The 23,142-nt window shown below is 55.1% G+C and overlaps 6 protein-coding genes across 6 annotated transcripts; 3 read left to right on the top strand and 3 right to left on the bottom strand.

The window, feature by feature from the left end:
* Window positions 1-599: 599 nt before the first annotated feature.
* Window positions 600-2,474, bottom strand: UMAG_04172 (uncharacterized protein; the record flags this gene model as incomplete). Its single annotated transcript, XM_011392358.1, has 1 exon — window positions 600-2,474. The coding sequence occupies one exon, from the start codon at window positions 2,472-2,474 to the stop codon at window positions 600-602; it is 1,875 nt and encodes a 624-aa protein (XP_011390660.1).
* Window positions 2,475-3,684: 1,210 nt separating this feature from the next.
* UMAG_04173 (putative coatomer complex subunit alpha) lies at window positions 3,685-7,401 on the top strand (the record flags this gene model as incomplete). The annotated part of the gene is made up of 1 exon (XM_011392359.1): window positions 3,685-7,401. One exon carries the CDS (start codon window positions 3,685-3,687, stop codon window positions 7,399-7,401), a length of 3,717 nt encoding a protein of 1,238 aa, XP_011390661.1.
* Window positions 7,402-7,874: 473 nt separating this feature from the next.
* Window positions 7,875-10,925, top strand: UMAG_04174 (uncharacterized protein; the record flags this gene model as incomplete). The annotated part of the gene is made up of 1 exon (XM_011392360.1): window positions 7,875-10,925. The coding sequence occupies one exon, from the start codon at window positions 7,875-7,877 to the stop codon at window positions 10,923-10,925; it is 3,051 nt and encodes a 1,016-aa protein (XP_011390662.1).
* Window positions 10,926-12,617: 1,692 nt separating this feature from the next.
* UMAG_04175 (putative glycine decarboxylase subunit P) lies at window positions 12,618-15,857 on the top strand (the record flags this gene model as incomplete). Its single annotated transcript, XM_011392361.1, has 1 exon — window positions 12,618-15,857. One exon carries the CDS (start codon window positions 12,618-12,620, stop codon window positions 15,855-15,857), a length of 3,240 nt encoding a protein of 1,079 aa, XP_011390663.1.
* Window positions 15,858-16,322: 465 nt separating this feature from the next.
* On the bottom strand, window positions 16,323-18,188 carry UMAG_04176 (putative phenylalanyl-tRNA synthetase subunit beta; the record flags this gene model as incomplete). Its single annotated transcript, XM_011392362.1, has 1 exon — window positions 16,323-18,188. The coding sequence occupies one exon, from the start codon at window positions 18,186-18,188 to the stop codon at window positions 16,323-16,325; it is 1,866 nt and encodes a 621-aa protein (XP_011390664.1).
* A 648-nt stretch (window positions 18,189-18,836) lies between these two features.
* UMAG_04177 (uncharacterized protein) lies at window positions 18,837-22,076 on the bottom strand (the record flags this gene model as incomplete). The annotated part of the gene is made up of 1 exon (XM_011392363.1): window positions 18,837-22,076. The coding sequence occupies one exon, from the start codon at window positions 22,074-22,076 to the stop codon at window positions 18,837-18,839; it is 3,240 nt and encodes a 1,079-aa protein (XP_011390665.1).
* Between the last annotated feature and the right edge of the window lie 1,066 nt (window positions 22,077-23,142).

Consider the following 23,142-nt stretch of genomic DNA (forward strand, 5'->3'; position numbering starts at 1 on the left):
ACACGAGAGCGGCCAGACAACAGGAATACAGGTGGAATTTTTGTATTCAAAAGCGTGTGTTGGCGTGCCGAGCTTGTGACTGATTCGCATCTCTTAAAATGCAAGCGGATCTCATGTCGGTTCAGCCCGCCGGTGTGAGCCCTCGGAAACGCGACGCAAGCCGCCGTGTGATGATGCTGCTGCATCGCAAGCCGCAAAGCTGTCAAATGTAATTCAAATCACAAGTGAGTTGTTCATCTGACTTTGTATTCATGTATGATATTATCAATAATATTTCAATTTCAGTTGGATCTTGACGCTTGGCTGTCTAGCCAAAGCCAGCTTGAACCCCTATCTGCATTCACGATCCGTGGTTTTCACTCACGAATTTACAGTGTGTGAGTCGTGAGTGCACATCCATTCATTCATCATCAAGTTATTGCGATCACAATTCACAATCCGGATCGTTATCTTGACATGGGCAGAGAGACACCAGAGCAAGCAAGTTGGTCAGCCTGCAAAGACAGTTACAGTAAGTGTAATGTTTGCATAGCTACTCCAGAGTAGCCCAGCCGACGATCTAAGCACAGCGTCATCTCGTATGCACTCAATGGCGTCTGTCAACGAAAGCCTTCTAGCACCGCTTCGCATTGAAACCAACAGCGCTCCGTTCTTGGCTCTTGGGTAATACTATCCGCTTCTTTGATGAGCGAGTCGTTTATCAACGATGGCTCCGCGTCGGAAAAGTCGATCCGTAGACCAGCACAACGAGGTACACGTCTAAGAGACGAGGCAACCGATCGCACCGAACTCGAATCGGATGCTGTGTACCCAGTTTGTCGGCTGTGCTTGGCTCTCAGTAGATTACGGCTGAGTAGCCCTCCTTCCTTGGGCTCACGAGACCGACGTCTAGGACCGAGTTTGCCGTCATGTGCTGCGACACAAGCTGCTGGAACCTGATTGATGACCTCGTTCGTCGCACCTTGGTAATGGATATCTGGCTCCTGCCCATCTTCACAGCTTGGAGCGACTTCTCGAGACGATTCTATCGCTGCGTCGTGCGAGTCGTGGCCATACACTGTCGATGACCCGAGCGAGGATCCAGTACGGCTCGTCTCGATGCTGTGCAATCCATGATTTAGCCAAGACGATTGGACCGAATGCTCGCTGCTACACTTTGCGAGCCAGCCTTCTGCAACTGATGCCGCTTGGCTGCAACCGAAACGCCAAGGCTTGTCTGCGACTGATGCAGGTCGACTGTCATCCGAGACAGAACTCATGCTCGACTCGCCGAACTGCTCCGAGGCGCTATCCTCGGGCCAAGAATCTGCCACAGAAGAGCACGATTCGCGTGCCGACTTGTTCTTGAGCCACTTTGCCTCCTGGCCTTGCAACGGGCTCGGTGGCGCTCTCTTGTGCAACAAAGTAGCGCTACCAAGCTTTGGTAGTAAGATGCTTGTGTCTACCGAGTCGCAAACAAGATCCACGTCATCCGATGTCGTCGCATCGGGCTCGCACAAAGAATCCAGATCAAAGTCGAGGTGAGGACGCGCCGACCATCCGGGACACCGAAAGGAGAGGGGCGCGCTAAGAAACACATGAGTCTTTGTTGGCGTCAAGGGTGATCCGAAGAAGGCTTCGAGGCGTTGCTCACTGACAAGCAAGCGAACCAGCTTGCGCTCCCAATTGCTGCTAGTTTTCATCCTGGCTGCATCACGCTTCTTTCCAGACTCTTCCGATAAAAGTTGAGCTAGATGCGTTTCGGCCTCTTCGACACTGCCATTTACATCGGAATCGACCAGATCTCGAATGTCGTCATCGGTGATGCTGCACCTGCCTAAGCACTGGATGAGATCGAGCACGAAAACATGGCGAGGCATGGTAGCACTCGAGCCCAGTACGACCAGCAGCCTGAGATCTTTCGAGGTGCTGCTGCGTTGTGTTGGTGGATACGGGCGACTTGAGGGTCCCTCGCCTTTGTTGTCAGCTAGCCAACTCAGATGCTGCGCTGCATCTTGCACAAGTCGTCCAAGATGATCTAGCTTACGCAGTAGCTTATCCTCTTTTCGTGTGCGGTTCGAGCTACCAGAGGATCGGCGTCGTGTTACAGAGCGAGCACCGCACAAATTGGACTCCTTTCTCTTGCGCAACTGGTTGATGGGTTCGGGGAGCTGTCCTTTAGCAAAGAGCAGATAATGCAACAGTGACTCGATGAGATTTGCAGTGAGCTGATGACAGTGTCCGAACATTTGAGCCTTGCTGAGGTCGGCGTTGCTATCGCGTAAAGCATGCAAGATGCGAGTTCGCTGATTGGGACTACTATCGTGGGCATGCGCCAACAAACGTCCATTGTGTTCGTGGGCTAGTTGCAAGGTCATGTTGGAGCCCAAGTTTAGCGACGGTACGTCAAGCCGGCAAGAGTGGCTGCATCTCGATCCTCCGCGTCGCAGCCTTTGACGTCGAGCACCATCTGGCTGCTCTTGATGCGACGACATTCCCTTTTTGCGTCGGATTTTGGCAAACAGAGCTATTTCGCCCAAACGATTGCTATGATGAGAACATCCCGAGAAGGCAACAATCGTAGCTGGAGAATGTACAGAGCGTGTCGCTGTAGAGTTGGTCAACGTCCAGACTCCAGCGTTGTGTCGGCAAGTTTGGTGTATGTGGTCGCTGTCGCTGTGTAAAGAGGACGTTGCGAGTACGTGCAAGTGCTAAGCTAAGCTAAGCAAACCTCACCCAACTTTTGCCAAAGAGCGAAAGGGGGGCAACACAAATACGCGCTCTGCTGTCATCACGTGATACTCGTGACTGTGGTGAAAGAGCCACAGACGATGGGCACACCGCCAGCTTGGTAGTTACGTCGATCTTACACGCTAGAATGGAAGAAACTTCGTATTGAAAAGTAACACACAATCACGAATCACGAATCACGAATCACGAATCATGACTCACGACTCGCGCTCTCAAAGCATTCGCCAGAGCCTCACGCCTCACGCCTCACGCCTTGAACGAGGATGAATACAAACTAACTTATTCGTGATTCGGAATTCACCGATTTACGATTCGAATGAATTTCAAATGGTACAGCCCACCACGACTCGTGACGGATCAGACGCGAACGCAAAACCGCACAGGAAGAACACAAAAGCGTAACCCCAGCCAGAGAATCATGAATCGTGAATAGAATAAGAGAGACAGCACAACGCACAAAGCTTTCCAGAGGCGCCAAGCACAGGCCATTCACAATTCCTAATATTCTCCAACATAACTTGCCGTTAAGTTAGCAGAGAGACACGTCTGCACACTCACAACTCTGTGACTTGTCGGGACGTGGCAGTTAGACAGCCCAACTCTGTGACTTTGGTGAATCAAGCAGAGCTAAGCAGGCACGAAGCGATTCGTGATTAGACGAATACCATCTCTTCCAAAGATCGCACACACACCACACACATACATCCTTGCAAGTCAACATCTCCCTGTTACTTGCTCTTCGCCGTTCATCTCTCCTTTCTCCTTTCTCCTTTGTTCCTTTGTCATTCGTCACAAGCAGGTAGCTGGGTTTCCGCTGACGGCTGCTACTTCCAACGCCGTTCTGGCTCGGTTCACGACATCTGAGTGCATTCTGCAAGTCTAGCAACTTCGACTCCACCGTTTCTTCTTCTTCACAGAGCCGCTCGACTCTTTCGAGCAAGCATCTCGCCCAACATGCAGATGCTCACCAAGTTCGAGTCAAAATCCAACCGCGTAAAAGGCATAGCCTTCCACCCGCGCCTCCCGCTCCTCGCTTCATCCCTTCATAATGGCTCGATCCAGCTCTGGAATTACCAGACCGGTACCATCTACGACCGCCTCGAGGAGCACGATGGTCCAGTTCGTGGCATCTGTTTTCATCCTTCGCAGCCGCTGCTAGTCAGTGGTGGTGACGACTACAAGATCAAGGTGTGGAACCACAAGACGCGCAAATGTCTCTTCACTCTCAACGGCCACCTCGACTACGTACGCACCGTCTTCTTCCACCATGAACATCCTTGGATCCTCAGTGCCTCGGACGACCAAACCATTCGCATCTGGAATTGGCAAAGTCGTACGTGCATCTCCATTCTCACCGGTCACAACCACTACGTCATGTGCGCTCAGTTCCACCCCAAGGAGGACCTCATCGTCTCGGCTTCCATGGACCAGACTGTGCGCGTTTGGGACATCAGCGCTCTGCGCAAAAAGAACACCTCCGCTCAGCCCATGAGCATCGAAGAGCAGATCGCACGAGCCAACAGCGGCCAGGCTGATCTCTTTGGCAATACCGACGCCATGGTCAAGTACGTCCTCGAAGGCCACGACCGCGGCGTCAACTGGGCCTCGTTCCACCCCACTTTACCCCTCATCGTCTCGGCCGGTGACGATCGCCAAATTAAGCTGTGGAGAATGTCCGACACCAAAGCCTGGGAAGTCGACACCTGCCGCGGTCACTTCAACAATGTCTCTTGCGCACTCTTCCACCCTCGACACGAGCTCATCATCTCGGACGCAGAGGACAAGACCATCCGCGTCTGGGACATGGGCAAACGTACCGCCGTACAGACCTTCCGCAGAGAGAGCGACCGTTTCTGGGTGCTTACCGCCCATCCCACGCTCAACCTCTTTGCCGCCGGTCACGACAACGGTCTCATCGTCTTCAAGCTCGAGCGCGAGCGTCCAGCCTTCTCGGTGCACCAAAACACGCTCTACTACATTCGTGACAAGCAGGTCCGCTCGCTCGACTACAGCACCGGCGCCGATCACGCCCTCCTCACTGTTAAGCGTCTCGGCAACCAGTACGTGCCGCCTCGTACGCTCAGCTTCAACCCCGCAGAGCGTTCCGTGATCGTCACCTCGGTCAACGGCGATCAGGGTACCTTCGATGTGGCTCCCCTTCCTCGCGAGGCTGGAGGCGACCTGGCCGAGTCCTCGAGCGTCGGCAAGCGTGGTCAAGGCTCTAGCGCCATCTTTGTCGCTCGCAACCGTTTCGCCGTGCTCGACAAGGCCGCTCAGACCATCGAGATCCGCGACCTCAACAACACCGTCACCAAGACCATCACGCCTCCGCAGCCCACCAACGAGATCTTTTTCGGCGGCACCGCCAGCCTCATCCTCAGCACCGCCACTGGCGTCGTCCTCTACGACATCCAACAGCAAAAGACGCTTGCCGAGCTCACCAGTCCGCCCGTCAAATACGTCGTTTGGAGCATCGACGGCAGCATGGTCGCGCTGCTTAGCAAGCACACCATCACGCTCGCCGACAAGTTGTTTGCCTCGAGCAATCTCATTCACGAGACCATCCGCATCAAGAGCGCTGCTTGGGACGAAAGTGGCGTGCTTCTCTACAGCACCCTCAACCACATCAAGTACGCGCTTCCCCAGGGCGACAACGGCATCATCAAGACGCTCGAGCAGCCCGTCTACCTTACCCGTGTCAAGGGCAAGACCGTCTCATGCCTTGACCGTCTCGCCCGTCCTCAGAACATAACCATCGATCCCACCGAGTTTCGCTTCAAGCTCGCGCTCGTTCAGGGCAAGTACGATGACGTTCTCACCATCATCAAGAACAGCAACCTTGTCGGCCAGGCCATCATCGCCTTTTTGCAGAAGAAGGGCTACCCCGAAATCGCCCTCCATTTCGTCCAGGACAAGAGCACTCGCTTCGACCTCGCCATCGAGTGCGGCAATCTCGATGTTGCCTTGGAGACCGCCGAGTCGCTCAACGTCGATGAGGTGTGGAACCGACTGGCAACCGCTGCGCTTCGTCAGGGTAATCACAAGATTGTCGAGCGTGCCTACCAGCGAACCAAGAGTTTCGACAAGCTCAGCTTCCTCTACCTCATCACGGGAAACACAGACAAGCTTGCCAAGATGTCGGTCATTGCTGACAAGCGTGGCGACCATCTGAGCCGCTTCCACAACGCGCTCTACCTTGGCAACGCCGAAGCGCGCAGCAGTGTGCTTTCCGATGTTGGGTTGGAGGCGCTGGCTTATGCTGCTGCCAAGTCCAACGGGCTCGACGACCGCGCCGCTGCCATCGCTTCGCAAGCTGGCATGGAAGAGGAAGCCGCAGAGGTCGACCGACATCTCGATCTCGGCGAGGGAACATCCAAGCTGGCGCCTCCCACCGCTGTTTCGCAGGCATACCTTCACAATTGGCCCATCCTGAGTAGCGAGCAGAGCTACTTTGACCGTGCTCTCGTTGCCGGCAACGACGGTGGCCCCATCTTCAAGGACAACGCAATCAACGGCACCAAGACGCATGATATCGAGTCGTGGCTCGACGGCGAGGCACTGGAGCAGTCCGAGGAGGAAGAAGAAGAAGCCTTCGACGCTGCGCCTGAGGACTTTGGCGAGGCCGACGAGGCGTGGGATCTGGCCGAGGAAGAGGTCGCAATGCCGGAAGAGGAGGCTGCTGTTGTAGCCCCGCTTCAAGAGACGTTGGAAGGATTGGCTGCCGGAAGCTCTGAAGCCGAACACTGGCTGCGCAATTCGCCAGTTGCTGCCGACCATGCCGCAGCAGGCTCGTTCGAGACAGCAATGACGTTGCTCTCGAGGCAGGCAGGTATTGTCGACTTCGCCCCGCTCAAGGCGCTGTTCCTCTCGTCGTACCTGGCTGCACGCAGCTACCTTCCCGCTGCGCCGAGCGCCGGTCCCATCGAGGTGCATCTACGACGCAATAACGAAGCAAGCGACGGAAAGGTGACGAAAGCGCACCCTACCTCGCCGCGTTCTGTCAAAGCGTTTGCCTCTGGCGATCTGCAGGATGGCTACCGTGCCGTCAGCGCCAACAAGCTTGCCGAGGCTGAGACCATCTTCCGTCGCCTGTTGCATCAGCTTGTGCTGACGCCAGCGTCTACCGAAGCAGAGGCGACCGAGATTCAAGACTTGATTGTGCTCTGCCGAGAGTACATTCTCGGTGTTTCGATCGAGCTCAGCCGTCGTAAGCTTGCTACCGCCGAGCCAGACAATGTCGCTCGTAACCTCGAGCTTGCCGCGCTGTTCACCCACACCCAGCTGCAGCCGCAGCATCAGACATTGGCGCTCCGCAGCGCCATGACCGAAGCTCGCAAAGTCAACAACTATGCGATGGCAGCGAGCTTTGCCAAGCGACTCATGGATCTATCGCCTGCTCCTGCTGTGGCTCAAAAGGCGCAACAGATCATCTCGTTGGCCGAGCGCAGCCCTCGCGACGCTGTTGACGTGCCTGGCTACGACCCTCTCGAGCAGAACTTTGTCATATGCGCAGGTAGCTTCCGTCTGATCACTGCTACAGGTGCTGGCTCGGTGACAGACCCACTCACAGGCGCTCGATATCTGCCCGAATTCAAGGGCACGCTCTGCAAGATCACACAGATTTCCGAGGTGGGAAAGCTCGCTTCGGGCCTGCGCAGCTTTGCCACGTAGACCACAACTTCCGTGTCCAGATGCCGTCATTTCGGTGCCATCGCAAAGGATGTCGCCGTCCATGTAAATATACAGTGTAACATGCGCTTGATTATGCCAATGCACCACTTTGCTATGCTTTTGCTGTTTGTGTCTGGTCCAAGGCCGTAGGTGGGATATTCGTGATTCACGATTGGTTTGTGTGAAAGTTAGTTTATGTTTGTTCTCAGGGTCCGGCTAAATTCGCGATGCGGTGCGGTGCGGTGCGTGTGTGCTTTCAATCGTGAATTACGGATGTGTTTCCTCCACTCCAACACCTGAGCATTTAGCAGGAGCAACCGTTTGAACCTGACCATCATCAGTGGCCGCCGGATTGCCGCTGCTCAGCTGGGGTCATCGCATCGCTTTCGTCCGGCAATCGTCCTTGTGGAAAGACCTTTGATTGCCGGTTCACCTGTTATGCTGTTTAGGGGAAGCCAAGATCGTTCGGCAGCATGTCATTCCTACCGTCGTTTTCCTCCCTCGGCGCGTCTGCTGCTTCCCCTTCTTCGTCATCATCACACGTCACATTTAAGCCAGCCTCGCTTTCCTACTTCACGATCTTTTGCCCCGCGCTTAGACCCCCCAACAAGCGAGCCAGCGAACCGCCAAATCAAGATGCATCCCATACTTCTACCAGCGCGGACCAAGAAGCACGAGAGACAGCACGCGAAGCTTCGCAGATCCTCTTCTACACCAGTAGAGCTCGTGCTGCTCTCAAAGATCGAATGTTGCGACAAATCGGCGTAGCAAAAGGTATGGTCGAGTTCTGCAATATGGTCTCAAAACCTAACGGTAGTGGACCAGCCGAAGTGCAGAGCAACGGCAAAGGTCGATCGTGGAACGTTCACTCGAGTAAACGCCGCATGTTGCTTGTCGAGGTTGAGCCGGGGATATGGGTACATGCAAGCATTGATCTTCCCTACAGTATAAGATCGCCACCATCAGTTGCAGAGTCAAACGCCAAGCTAAGCATGGACCACCACGATGCGCTGCTACCAGACGCTTGGCTAGAAGAAAGCATTCGACGCGCATGGGCAGACTGGGTACTGCTCAATGGATGTCCTGCCCACGTATTGTCGCAAAAGGCAGGCAGAGCAGGCTTGGAGAGGTCGCTGGAAAAGTACTTCTCGGTTTGGGCATGGAGCTGGGATCTCGAGCTAGCGACCAACGCAGATGTGGTTGAGCAGCCAAGTTTGTTCACCGAATGTATCGAGGGCTTTCCGGTGGTTCCTCGAGCCCCTCGGAGCAAGTTGATACAGCTGATGGGGTCAGATACGGCGAAGAAGCTGAAAAGCGGAAAGCACGGGGAGCGGGATGTGGTGGTGCTGTCCGATACTTTGATCCTGTGGCCACCCACCGACGCTGGTTGTCTCGAGTCGGAAGACGAAGAAGAGGGAGATGACGATTCAAGATCTGCTCTCAGCCGAACCAAGGCGAACACCAAGCCAAACGATTCTTCTCCGTCACAGCAGGTCATTGATCCGCAAACAAAAGCTGAGCTACTTCGACGGGTAGTCAGCCACCTTACAGGACTCGAACGGGAACGAGATCTGATTCGCGCCGCCTCGGTCTCGAACACCAGCGATGCACGCAAACGCGGAACTTCTGGGGCGATACGAGAACGCGCCAGTACTAACATGAACAAACGAGACATGCGCAACGGTCTGCTCTCTGCTGGCGGCGCCAACAAAAAGCGCGTCGTCTCTTCGCCTACCGTGCAACAACGTGTGACAAGCGCATCGGGCTTCACTTCTTCCACCTCGGAAGACTCGACAAAATGGTCGAATTGGGGAAGCATTTTTAGTGGTCTAGGGAAGCTCGGACTTCGTGGCAACGCTGATACTTCAATGCAGAGCGATACGGATAGTAAAGCGGCTGCAGATGGGATGCCGAAGGATGATCCTGAGGTTGCGGACCTTTCGATTGTCACCTCTGAACACATTGAAGCTGATACGAGCGTTGCTGAAGCAGCAGCGCCTTGCTCTTCCTCGCCGGTAGAAGCGCCTAGCAATGGCAAAGATGCGAGTGCGGGAGAAGGGCGAGAGTCATCGAGTCCATTGCACCTGTTTCAACAGAGATTGAAGGACGCTATACCCATACAAGAGGCAGGAGGCAAGATGTGGAATGGCGCCGAACTGGTTGTCCGTGGCGTCAGCGCTTCGCTTGGGCTAACGAAAGCATCGACTGGTAGCGTGCAGCAGGACCAGGCCGATACGTCGGTCCAGAACACCCTGTCTAATCCTGCACAGGATGCAGACGTCTCTGATACGGACCGCTTCGCGGATGCGTCGTTCGATACGAACGGAGCGGAAGCAGACGCCAGCGTGGTAACCAAAGTGTCGATCTTGGAGCCTGAGGTGGATGTCAGCCAATTGGCAGAGGCTTTAGGTGTCGACCAAGATGCAGCCATGACAGCGAGACAAGTGATGCCAGCGATGCAACCAGCGAACAATTCGGGAGCTGATTCGTCGGTCGATGACAAGGAGGCTGGTCAGCAGAAAGGGCAAGCGTTGAAGCTGGACACACATTCGGTACCGACTGAGTCATCAGAAAGCGGCGCCATCTCGCCTGCAAACGAGACACATGCCTCGGACGCCGCATCGATCCGCACAAGTGCGAGCGCTAAAGCATTTCCATCGATCTCGGTGACTTCGGCGGCGTGGTACAACACGAAAGCTCTGCGATCTGATGCAGCAGCAGCCTCTCCAAAGCTGGCTACTGCTGCTTGCATCGTGCACAGCGCCTTCGAAAAGCCAAATGCCGACTGTAAGGATACACCTGAGCCGGTGGATACGTCGCTCAGTGGTGCGTCGGTGCAATCGGAGCACCACGACTTTGAGCTGGATGGGTGGGGCTACGAGCAACCGCAGGCTTTCCAGAGTTTTCGATGCTATGTTGGAGAGAGTGATGTGACTATCTCGTATGAGAGTCTGGCGCTGCTGCAGAAAGATCCATTCGAGTGTGACGAATATCGGGTTTCGTTCACCACACGACGCTTGCTGACGTTGGTGCTGATCGAGCGAGTGCCCTCAACCACTGGGCCGACACTAGCTGCACCGGAATCGGATCCTGTTGATGCACTCGAAGACGCGTGGCAAGTGCTGCGTCGAACACAGCGCATTCTCAACGACTACGACCGCATTGCCAAAAGAAAAGGGCAAGACGAGGATCCGGCGGTTCGATTTCTGCACCTGGATGGACCGACGTTGACCGTACAGTCTTCGCTCGAGGACGCAGCGAACAAGATGGAGCCGGACGTTCAAGTAGTAGCCGATGCACACTGCGTATCAGCGATGGAACTCATGCGTCGTCACGGAGTGGTAGAAACGTTTTCGCGCTCGAGCAACGGTAAGACGTGGACCGCGAGTCGACAGGGCACCGCCAAGACCAAGGGGCCACAGAATCAGACATACATGGTGTTGGCGGGCAAGAAGATCAGCATCGTTGACTGCGATACCGAGCTCAGGAAGTTGGCAAATCAGTATCCTAGTTTTGGTATATGAGACGACGTGTGGTGCAGTCATCGTTGCCAATGCATTCACAACTGTCAAAAGGTATCACGGATGCTACAAATGGATCGTGCATGTCTCAAGTCGTCAGCCACGAGTGTCTGGGAATCGTGAGTCCCTACTTTGGAAATTGTGAATCGTGAATCGTGAATCGTGAATGGCTGATGGCCATCCGAAGCAGAGTTGGGATGATGGCTTAACACGTCGTATCTAAAAAAGTCGGTCTGGACCCTGAAGGGGGAAGCGGAAGAAAGGGCAACATCGGATTTGCCGGTCCATGTGGTGCAAGCCACCTCGGTCGGTGTGTGGCTGGCTGATCGACGCTGTTGATTCGCAGCATCAGTCACGAGTGCATTGGTGATTCTGGCTGGAAACTCTTGTTAAGGAAACGTGCTGAACCCACATGCCTGGCGCAAGTGGCAAACAAGCAACCAACTCGTGACTGGATGTGGTGCGGCAAAGGACGACTAGAATCGGATAGAAACGGCGACGACAATCACTGAATCACAGAATAGATGTGATAAGAAAGATCTCTCCACCTACCATTAGAGGCAGTTGAGATTACTAAAAGAGGCAAGCGTGAAGGCTGCTAAGTTAATCGTGAATGCGCGGTGCACTCGAAAAGAAAAACGCGCGGCTGCGCCGATTTCGCTTTTGGTCGAGCGCTCGGTGTGAGAACTCGGCTGACACCTCTTGAGACTGAAAAGCGGATAAAGCCGCCTGCTACAACGTAAATGTGGCGAGACTGTCCAGGCTTGTGTCGCTGACGAATGAGAAACGTGCTGTTATGTCAAGTATTGTGGTTCTTCTGTAATACGTGCTGCCCTGGTCTGCAAATTGTGAAAAGTGCAAGTCGGCTCAGGCACGAGTAGATCGCCCACCAAAGGCATTCGTGATTCTTGTGCCATGCCCGCTGTTCATACAAGATTCGCGTTGGTTGGAAGCTTTCGAAGCGCCGCGTTATCTTGGAATTAAGGTGATACTAACTTATAGCACTGCGACTGCAGCTTAGTGTCGGATATCTGCACTCCGGCCAGTTGCGCACAGAGTGAGAGGTAAATTTATTATCAAATTCTGCCCGGCATTCACGATTCACGATTGGATGCACGACAATGCACAACAGCACAGAGTCACCAGACAGAGTGACAGTCGGAAGGGTCTTTATGTTTTCGATTTGGCTTTCAAAGCCATAGAAACACGAGCCGGATATAGCCACAGCGTGGGGCTGTTCTTATCCTGCTGCAGCTCTTACGCGCCATTCGTGATTCACGATTCACAATTCACGATTGCAACTGAGCAAATCGTGAATCTAGTGATACGATGAGCAGTCACGAGTGCCGGTGTAAACGTTTCCTGAAGCGTGGGAATGAGCAGACCGTAGAGATAGCCCACAAAAACAATCACAAATTTTGTTCTGGAATTGTACGCTCAAGATCAACCAGCTCCTTCTACTCATTTTGCCACCATCATCATCACGGACCTGCCGCAAAAGCCAAGACGCAAACGCTAGCAGCAAGTACTCGCAACGAATAAAGTCGAGTCGCGGTCAACCTCTTCCGCTCGTCCGTATTCCAAAGGCTGGCTGTACCCAGCGTGCGTGTCAGTCAGGTCGCCATCGCCAGATAGCATTCGTCGGGCCCTCCAGAGCCATTCGGATCTTCCGTCTGGCATCGCACGCAAACAATGATGGCTCCTTCGCTCCTCGTCCGATCGCGCGTCGTCGCTTCTCGGTCTATCCGAAGCACGCCACTCGCCGCGACTTTGCGTCTTACCCTAGGCTCCAACGCTCGTCTTTACACGGTCGCTGCCGCTCCAGCAGCTGTGCGCGCACAACGCCGTGGCCTCGCCACGCTGAGCTCTACCGAGAATGCGCCCGAGCTGGGCGCTCGCCACGTCGCCAAGTCTATCTTTGCTCCTCTCGATACCTTTGAGTCTCGCCATATCGGCCCTCGCGATCACGACTCGGCCAAAATGCTCGAGGCGCTCGGTTACTCGGAGATGGAGCAGCTCATAGCTGACACTGTCTCGCCTAGCGTCCGTCTCGCTCAAGACGCTTCCTTCTACGACCAGATCAAGCCTCTCTCCGAGAGCGAGCTCGCTCAGCGCGCAGAGACAATCGCAAAGATGAACCGTCCCTTCAAGAGCCTCATCGGTATGGGCTACCAGAACACGCTCGTGCCTCCCGTCATCCTCCGCAACGTCCTTGAAAACCCCGCCTGGTACACGAGCTACACTCCTTACCAGCCCGAAATCTCCCAGGGCCGTCTGGAGTCGCTTATCAACTTCCAGACCATGGTCAAGTCACTCACCGGTCTCGACCTCGCCAACGCCTCGCTTCTCGACGAAGGCACCGCCGCTGCCGAGGCCATGATTCTCGCTTATGGTCAAACAAAGAGCAAGAGAAAGACCTTCCTCGTCGATCGTGGGGTTCTACCCCAGACCCTCGCTGTGCTTCGTCAGCGAGCCAAGGGTTTCGGCATCAATGTGGTCGCCACCGATCTCCGTACTCCAGAAGGCCACCGTCTGCCCCCTGCCGATCAGATTCCACGCGACGATATCATCGGTGCCCTTGTTCAGTACCCTGACGTCGACGGACGCATCACCGACTGGGAAGCGCTTGCAAACGAGATCAAGGGTTTCGGAGGTATGGTGATTGCTGCCACCGATCTGCTTGCGCTTACCATGATCAAGCCTCCCGGTGAGTGGGGCGCCGACATTGCTCTTGGAAACGCTGCTCGCTTCGGAGTGCCTCCTGGTTTCGGTGGTCCTCACGCCGCCTTCTTTGCGGTTCGTGACTCGATCAAGCGCAAGATCCCCGGTCGTCTCGTAGGTCTCAGCAAGGACGCTCGCGGTGGGCCCGCCTACCGACTCGCTCTTCAGACGCGAGAGCAGCACATTCGCCGTGAGAAGGCCACCTCCAACATCTGCACTGCCCAGGCGCTTCTCGCCAACATGTCGGCCATGTACGCCGTCTACCACGGCCCCGATGGACTGCGTAAGATCGCTGCTAAGACGCATGCGCTTACCCGTCTGCTCAAGCACGAGCTCACCGAGCTCGGCGTCCGCGTTGTCAATCGCGACGGTGCCTTTTTCGACACGCTCACCATCGACCTCAGCAAGGCCGGTATCGGTGCGGTACGCATTCATGAGGAGGCCAAGAAAGCCGAGATCAACCTGCGCAGGATCAGCGACACCCGAATCGGCATCACACTCGACGAGACAGTCAGCATCGAGGAGCTTACCGACGTGCTCAACGTCTTTGCCTATGCCCTCAAGCCCGCCAAGACTGGCGAGGTGCCCTACAAGCCTGCGGACCTGATCGAGATTGCCTCTCGTATCGGCCTGGACGCTGCCTCCACCGAGACGCTGACCATCTCGACGCCTGTCAAGGTCCGTCCCAACAACGCAACTGCTGAATCGTCGGATCTGCCGCCCGTCCCCGACTTTGCTCGTACCTCGAAATTCCTCCAGCAGCCCGTCTTCTCGGCGCACCGCAGCGAAACACAGATGCTCCGCTACATTCACTCACTTCAGGCCAAGGATCTATCGCTCGTACACGCCATGATCCCGCTTGGATCGTGCACGATGAAGCTCAACTCGACCTCTAGCATGATGCTCATCTCCAAGCCCGAATTTTCGCAGCTTCACCCGTTTGCTCCCGAAGACCAAGCTCAGGGCTATGACGTTCTTATCCGAGAACTTGAGCGTGACCTTTGCCTGATCACCGGCTTTCCCGCTGTTTCGCTGCAGCCCAACTCGGGTGCACAGGGTGAGTTTGCCGGTCTTTCGGTCATCCGTGCCTATCACGAGTCCAAGGGTCAAGGCAAGCGCGACGTTTGCCTGATTCCCACTTCGGCTCATGGTACCAACCCCGCATCGGCGATCATGGCTGGTATGCGAGTCGTGCCTGTCAAGACCAAGCCTGACGGCTCGATCGATCTTGAGGACCTTCGAGCGAAAGCCGAACTGCACAAAAACGAGCTGGCGGCCACGATGATCACCGAGCCGGCTACCACCGGATGCTACTTTAAGGATATCCAAGAGGCTTTCAAGGTTGTCCACGATAACGGCGGTCAGGTGTACTTGGATGGTGCCAACCTGCAGGCGCAAGTGGCGCTCACCAACCCGGCCATCATGGGTGCCGATGTGACCCACTTGAACCTGCACAAGACCTTCTCAATTCCACACGGTGGTGGAGGACCTGGTGTGGGACCGATCTGCGTCGCCGAGCACCTGGCACCCTTCTTGCCTGGTCACCCTCTTGCCTCTACGGGTGGCGAGATGGCGATCAACCCGATCTCTGCTGCTCCTTGGGGATCGGCTTCGATTCTCACGATTGCGTGGGCTTACATCAAGATGCTCGGATGGGGAGGACTCAAAAAGTCGACCGAGACGGCGTTGCTCGCCGCCAACTATGTCGCACACCGACTCAAGGATCATTACAAGCTCAAGTACACAGGCGACCGCGGGCGTGTCGCGCACGAGCTGCTGATCGACGTGGCCGAATTCGAAGACGTTGGGCTCAAGGTGATGGACTTTGCCAAGCGTCTGATTGACTATGGCTTCCATCCACCCACGTGTTCGTGGCCTATCTCGACGGGTTTGCTGATCGAGATCACCGAGTCCGAGTCGCTGCAGGAGATCGATAGGTTGATCGAGGCGTTTATTTCGATTCGTCATGAGGTCGAGGAGATCCGTGCGGGCAAGCAGCCAAAGGACAACAATTTGCTCAAGAATGCTCCGCACACCATGCAGGCGGTCACGGAGGACAAGTGGGAGCGACCGTACAGCAGGGAGCGCGCCGTCTTCCCGGTAAACGAGCTCAGGCAGAACAAGTTCTGGCCTCCCGTAGCCAGGATCGATGATGCGTTTGGCGATCGCGTCCTTGTATGCGAGTGTGGAGGTGTAGAAGACTATGTCAACTGAGTTTGGCGTTTTCGCTTTTGGCCTCATTGCTTTGGCCGTTTCGTGCTGGCAGACGTACCTCAACCGTACCTGCTCTAGACACGCTGGTCTTTTCGCTTGACACGAATCTCATGATCGGCTTGCCGGCTTTCCCTGCTCTGAACCGGCGTCGCTCTTCCTTTATAGCAATGGGTTTCAACAGGTGTATTCTCGATTGTGTTGACGTGAATCTATACATGCTCCGATAGTAGCTGCTGGACGTGCTGCGTGCGCCAAGATTGTGCGGCACTGAGTTGGTGCGCTGACTGGCGGACTGGCGGACTGGTGAAGGTGACTTGGTGGCTTGGAGACGCAGTGTGAGCGCACTTTGTCGCTGGGTTGGTCGGCACGCGGCACGCGGCACGCTTGGTGGTCAGAGATGCGAAGACTGCGAAGATGGACAAGATTGAGAAGAGGGGGTGGATGGATTTGAGGTTGGACTACAAGTTAGAGGAGGGGGTCGAGGATGAATTCGAGGGCGGAGCAGGGGTAGTCGATGGAAAAGTTGTTGAGGACGTGTGGGTGAAGGACGCCGATGTGGCCTAGGACGTGATCGGTGTGGGAGGGGAGCGAGGATTCGAGGTCATGCTTGATGGTGTCGAGAGCATGCGCGTGGTGCGTTGCAGAGCCAGGGTTGTACGTGGTTGCCGGTAGACGGACGTGGATCGTGGCGGCTCGACCGGGTAGGAATGTGGGGTTATCGACGTCTTGCTGGATCCAGTAGCCTTTATCGGCTACGGTCGAGCAGGCTGGGATGCGCGCAATGTCCAAGCTCAACATCAACCGGTCCAACAGGCCGTGCACCACCTCGAAACTCGCCGTCTTGTCGCAGTACACGGCTCCGACATGTCGCTGATTGCGAGCACACCGCTCGAGCTCGTCGGCATCCTTCAAGGCAATATCCGAGACTTCAAACGTTCGCAATGGCAACGCGTGCTTGCGGTTCTCTCGCACCGTCTTGAGGAGCCCCGGCAAAAGGCTCGTTCGAACCACTTGATATTCGGCCGTCTTGGGATTCTCGAGCACAATCGCACTTGTGCCATCATCTTTGCGCTTCAACCAGCCAAAGTTCTCATCGTGCGAACACAGGATGAGCGGAAGCACCTCGATCCACCCGGAATACGCACATTCGCGTCGAACAATGTCGGCCAGCTTGTTGATCGGCAGAGGAGCAGCAACCGTGTTGGTCGCAGGGAACGTCTTGGGCAGATTGTCGAAGCCGAACGCCACCGCGACGTCTTCCATGAGATCGCACTCGTGCAGAATATCCGGTCGTGTCGGAGGAACATCTACGATGAGCTTCTCAGTGGGAGCGTCCGCATCTACCGTGGCCGAGTGACCCATTTTTTTCAAATACTCGATCATCTGTTGCGGAGAAAGCTGCAGACCGGTGCATCGGTTGATGTAGTCGACCGAAGCCGGCAAGCGCACGTTGCTCAGATCCGGCGTCACCTTAACCTTGCCATCCGGGTATACTACTTTGACAGGCTCCACAGTGAACGGCTCTGCACAGTACTGGGAGAACATGGCGACGATGATGTTGATCACAATGCCCAGCTTGGTTTCGTCAATCGCGGTGGTGTCGATAAAGACGTTTTTCGTATCGAGCGTGATCTTGCTGTGGTTCGAGTTGATGATCGGCGGCATCGAGAGAACCTGTCGGTTGGAATCGTAGATGATCGGATACACTGGGCTGTCACGGATGATGTGCAGGTAGCGCGACAGGTGCTTATCCGACTCGTACAGCTCCATCAGCTGGCTAGCGTCGTACTCTTGCTCCTTGTTGAGTGGTGCAAACTTGATGTGCTTGGGCGGAAGCGCCTCGTACGAGAAGGGAGCCGAGATGGTATCCAAGTCGTGCGTACCGATAGCGACCAGTGTCCTACGACGAGCTAGGTTTTGATGCAGCTTGTCCTGCAGATCGATAAAGTGGGCGTAGCTCTCCGCAGTGAAGCTCACGTTTCTCAACACGGCGCCGGCAAAGTATGGTCGGATGCGCGCTACGTCTTTGCTGAGTTTGATCTCGATCATGTTTTCCGGCTGGCTGAGCTTGATTTGAGGCTGAGCAATGTTGCCTAGGAACACGTTGAGCGCACGCGAGATCCCTTCGTGGCAGAGAAGATCGTACCTGTTGGCGGGGATGTCGATCTTGAGCTGAGCACGCTCGCCCAGTCCAGCTTTGGCCACTTCTTCAGTGGTGTCATCGTCGAGTTCGATACCGAATTGAAAGCACAGTTCGTCGAACTCCTGCGTTGTATACGTGCGCCCAAGCGCCTTGTAAAAGTGCTCCTTGTCGACGCCAACGGTAGGCATGGTTGCGAGTTGCGAGTCGGAATTGCGGCTACTCTGCACGCGCGAAAGAGTCGTTGAAACAGCTGATGAAAGCGCAACTGAATCCAGTCGCGAGACGTCGGTCAAGACCGGGTTGAGATGATCTAGGTCAACAAGATGGTGAGTAAGCCGTCAGTGTTGCTTAAGTGTGTGATGGAAGAGCAAGCGCTTTTGGAAGCTGCTGCTTTGGCTTTGTGCTTTGGCATTTTTCCACTTTTTGTGGCAGCGTGTCGACTCACGACTCGTAACTGACTTGACCCACACTCCCCAGACCAAACCACTGCGCGCTGCCAAACTTGCTTTTTTCCTCTCATGTCTGGCTCTCAGATCTTCTTAAAGCTCAATTTGCACTTGTCTCGCACGAAAGAAGTGAAGAAGAAAAAAAAACACTTTTGTGTTTGATACTCGCGACTCCTTGACTCATACTCGAATCTAACGCCTCGGGTTGCCCCACGGCTGGCCGGACCAGTCGTGAGTTGTGAGAAACTTGTCAAGGCAAAAAAAACACACTTTCATCGACTCTTCGGGTTGAGCTAGAACATGTTTCTCATGCGCAGCTATGATCGCTGTTCGGTGACGCTGACACGAAAGACGGAACGTGGTCGATGATGGTGCGCTAGCCACGCTCGATTACGAAAAGCGAGGCGGATACGAGTCGCCACCTCCAGTGGATCCTGGATAGTACAGATCTTGGCCAGCTCCAAATCCAAATCGATCACCATGCGCGTTTCCAGGCTGAGGCGTCATACGCTGCTGCTGTGATTGCTGCAAAGGCGACGGCGAGTACGAGCTTTGATAATGCTGCAGGGGCTGGTAAGGCTGCTGCAAATGGGCCCCGCCGAAACCGTGGAGGTTGAACGGATCGGGCGTCGTGTTACTGTAGACCTCTGCAAAACGGCTGTGTTGCTGCTGCTGCTGCAGCAAATGCCCAGCGTTTTGCCAGTGTGGCTGCTGCTGGTACGCCTGATGCTGCTGATGTTGCAATGCGTGTTGGTCCAGCTCCGAGGTGGAAGTGTGCGATCGGCTTGCATACTGTTGCAGGTGAGGCGGCAGGTTCGATACGCCCCCGCCAAACTCGGACGCGTTGGGCGGTGCCCAGATGGAGCTGATCGGCGCTCCGTTTGCAAGTAAATGGCTGCTTGCTCCTGAGCCCAGGTAATTGCCGCCATGGCCTGCTCCTACCTGCCCGATCCCCTTCTGTGTTGAAGGCATGGGAAGAAAGCCATCTTGGGGATTCGCAGAAGCGCCGTGCATTGAGGAGGAAGGATGGGAGCTGGAAGCCAACAATTGGCTCGAGCCTGATCCCGACGGTGACTGCGACGCGAGCGGATATGCGGAGAATAAGTGGCGAGCCAGATCATCGTTGCTATGGTACGTCTTGTGCTTAACTTGCGACGGCACCAGCAGCCGTTCGGCTCCTGTCTTGGCACCAGTCTCGGTCGTGGCGCCATTCTCTCGCACATGGATACTACGCATCGACTCCTCGATCCCGTCAACATCCGTGTCCCCGCTTGGCTTCGATGCATGATCCATCGCAGCACGCATAGCCGCCTCGACTGGATCATCGATCGACACTGGTCGGACCGTCTGTGTCGTAGAAGCACCCGCGCTGGCCGAAGCGCTATTGCCTGCAGTTGTCGTCGACCTCTGTCGCTCAAAGACAAACACGTTGTTGATATCGTCAAAATGGATCGGGCTTGCGTCCGACTCGGCAATCACCTTGGCGTCAATCATCAGGTCGGCAATGCGCATCAGCTGCTCCTCGTTCGGATGCACTTGGCTCGGTCTGACCGTTTCCATGTTGGCACACGCCTCGCCCATCCCGACGTTGACCGTGGTGCCACCGGGGATGGTCGACTTAGTAGCTTTGCGCGTAGGTGCAAAGCCTCGCATGTCCAAGTCCTCCTCTAGACAGAGTGCTGGCGCACCAACCGAGCCCACCTTGCCAATGTTGGGTAGAGACTCGAACGGGAAAGCATAACGAAGGCTGTTGATCAGGTCGACATACTGCGACCAGCATCGGTCCGTCGAAGACAGCGTACTTGCGTAAGCGACGTGATGCTGATCCGGTCGCTCAGAAGCCGGCAGCACCTCCATATCCGAGCGCACCACGTCAGGATCCGTGTCACCGTATCGTTGTATGGCGTCTCGAGCTCGCTTTTCGATGCGCTGCAAGTACTCGAGATGCGTCTTGGTCCACTTTGTCACAATGCGCAGCGCCGGTAGCGTCCTTCGCACGACAGCCGTCAAATTACGTGTGGGAGCTGACGGCCCATCTGCCTGCCGAAGCGCTGTCGCAAGTTCGCCATGGGCTTCCAGGGCCTGTCGAGTTTCGAGCGTGTCTGTTGCCGTCAGCTCACTGAAAACGCCAAGTACGTGTGCTGTGACCAGGAACTCGACACAACGACTCGTTTCGGGCGACGGTGCGCGTTTCTTGGACGAACGCTCGCCACGAACCGCCCTTGGACGATGTCGATCTTCGGAACCGTCGGAAGGCGGCCGTGGCGATTCTCTTCTGCTAGAGAAGGTAGGAGCACCGCGCCAGAGCCGTGTCGTCCACGATGCGCAAAGTGCAATTACGAGAAACTGCACGATCTGATCGGCACGCAGAGCTCGTGCACGGATCAATGTGGAGAAAGTGGCGAGCACTGAACTGGATAGGTACGTGATGTGTTCGAGATGACTGCGTTGGTAGAATAAGCCGTGCAGCACAATCACCTGTTCGGTCCATGCTTCGGTCAGCTGCTGAGCCTGCTCTAGGCTGTTGGAAAGCTGCGTTACCAGCTGCGCATCGCGCGCTCGATGGTCTTTGGCTGCATCCCAGTGTATGTCACCGCCATCGTCGGATCGTGCCGCCTCTTTTAGGTATGTGGAAGTAGGCTTTGACAGAAGCTTCTCGAGATTGATCTTGGCTTTGACGAAAGGCGTCTTGACGCAAAGCGCTCGGTAATAGTAGTAGAGCGCAGAAAAAGTGTCGGCATTGTATAGCGATACTACAGCAAGCTGGTTGGACGGCTGGCCTTGATCTGGCAAGATGAGGCGCGATTGTTCGTAAAAGGCACGCGCACGGCTGAAGTCGTGTTTGGGCGAGCTTTTGCCGGTTTTGGCGCCGGGTATGCCAATGTCGTTATCGCGTGACGACATTTCGCGGTATCTGGCTAGATCGCCGCAAAAGACGAGGAATTTGTGAAGCAGCATGGTGAGGTGGATGCGCTTGGCTGGTAGTAAAGCAGCTTGAGACAGACTCTCGTCTGGCTCGTTGGTCTGACGTGTGGCACGCGATGCGTACGAATCGGGCGGCATCGAGGATGAAACGGATTCATCGGCGTCCTTGTCGGCGTCGATGCCGAGCACTTCGAGGCTTGATCGTGCTTCATCAAGAGAAAAGAGTCGGACAAGCCTGCCGACCAACTCATGCCAGAACAGCTCCTCGTCGAGCAAGAAAGTGCGGTATTCCGACTTGGCACGCGCTACATCTGGAGCGGACTTTGCCCGTCGCGATGGTGGCTGAACAGCAGGGTCAATGGCCTTCTGTGCAGCTGAGATGTAGGAGCGGTAGGCAGTGATGAGGTTGTAGCAAGTGTCGGACCATATGTATGCATCCACCGACTGCGCCTCGCGAGTAAAGGTGCACGTGAAGAGCAGGTTGAGCCAAGTGTTGCGGACATTTTTGCGGGCAAAGTCAACTTCTGGATGCAACAACTTTGCGCTCGCATCTTTTGGATGCATTCGACCGGCTCGAGAGGTGTTGGTGGTGTTGCCAGATGATGAAGAGTGAGCAAAACTCTTTTTGACCAGGCGCTCGAGCTCTGCCTTCTGCCTGCGCCCTTGTTCAAGCAGCATAGCGGCGCGCTGGTCCCTCTGTGACATGGCTGTAGTCGGTGAAGTAGTCATTTACCGTTAGTAGAGCGTGTTTCAATGCTAGTGATTTTGGTGAGGCAAAGCAAATCAAGACGCTGAGGTTGTGATGCTGGCCGATCACGGATGTCGTCTGGTCGCAGTCTGACCACGGACCGCACCCGGTAGTCGCGTATGAGGTCGCTTCTGCACAGCGCAGCTCGAGTTCAGATTAAAGGTAAGCAGCAAGTCTCGAGTTCAGACCATGATACCGAGCCACAGTTGAAACGAATCGTGAGAGGGTGACGAGGGGGATGGATGTGGATGAGAGACAAGATGAGGAGATGCTGAATTTTTTGTAAACACTCACGACTGGCCTCTCTGTGCGGCGTGTGGACGACTCACTCGCCAATCGTGAATCAGGAATTTAAGCGAAGTTCTAAAAATTGTGAATTGTGAATTGCTCCTTTCTGAGTGGGATTCGCGATTCGTGATTCTTGCTTGATTCACCAATTCACGATTCCGCGCACAGTCAAGAGAGACGGCAGCATTCCCAGATCCGCTCAGACCATCGATCTGAGGGATGCAACTTGATCGCACTGCCCCTTGTCTTCAACATGAGAGCTTTGCAAAGAGAGAGAGTACCACTTGCATTTGAAAGAGGGGGTGAAGAATGGGTCGTATTCACGATCTGCCTGCAAGTTTTAACAGCAACTGTGTGATTCTCTTTCTTGGATCGCATATCAGAACCAACTCACACTCGTGACTGACGACTGAAACGGAGGAGCACACGGACATACAGTCACGAGTACATCCTCGAGCGAAATTCACGATTGACACACAGGATGTCTTTACGCTTCTGTCCAGGTGCGACTCGTGACTGGATGGTGTTCTCAATCCAATAGCCGGTCACAACAAGCAATCGTGAACCACAAATGATACTGTACAGTACATGTAGGAAAAAAAAAAAAAAAAAAACAAGAAAATCTGTAGTAATAATCGTGAATCGCATATCACGAATATTAATGTTATAATCGACAAGAGCGGACAAGCAGATCCCGTTCTATCACGTCTAACAAGTGGACTTTTGCAGCCTTCA

This window comes from Mycosarcoma maydis, chromosome 12, assembly GCF_000328475.2.
Source record: "Mycosarcoma maydis chromosome 12, whole genome shotgun sequence".
In the NCBI taxonomy this organism is placed as follows: Eukaryota; Fungi; Basidiomycota; class Ustilaginomycetes; order Ustilaginales; genus Mycosarcoma; species Mycosarcoma maydis.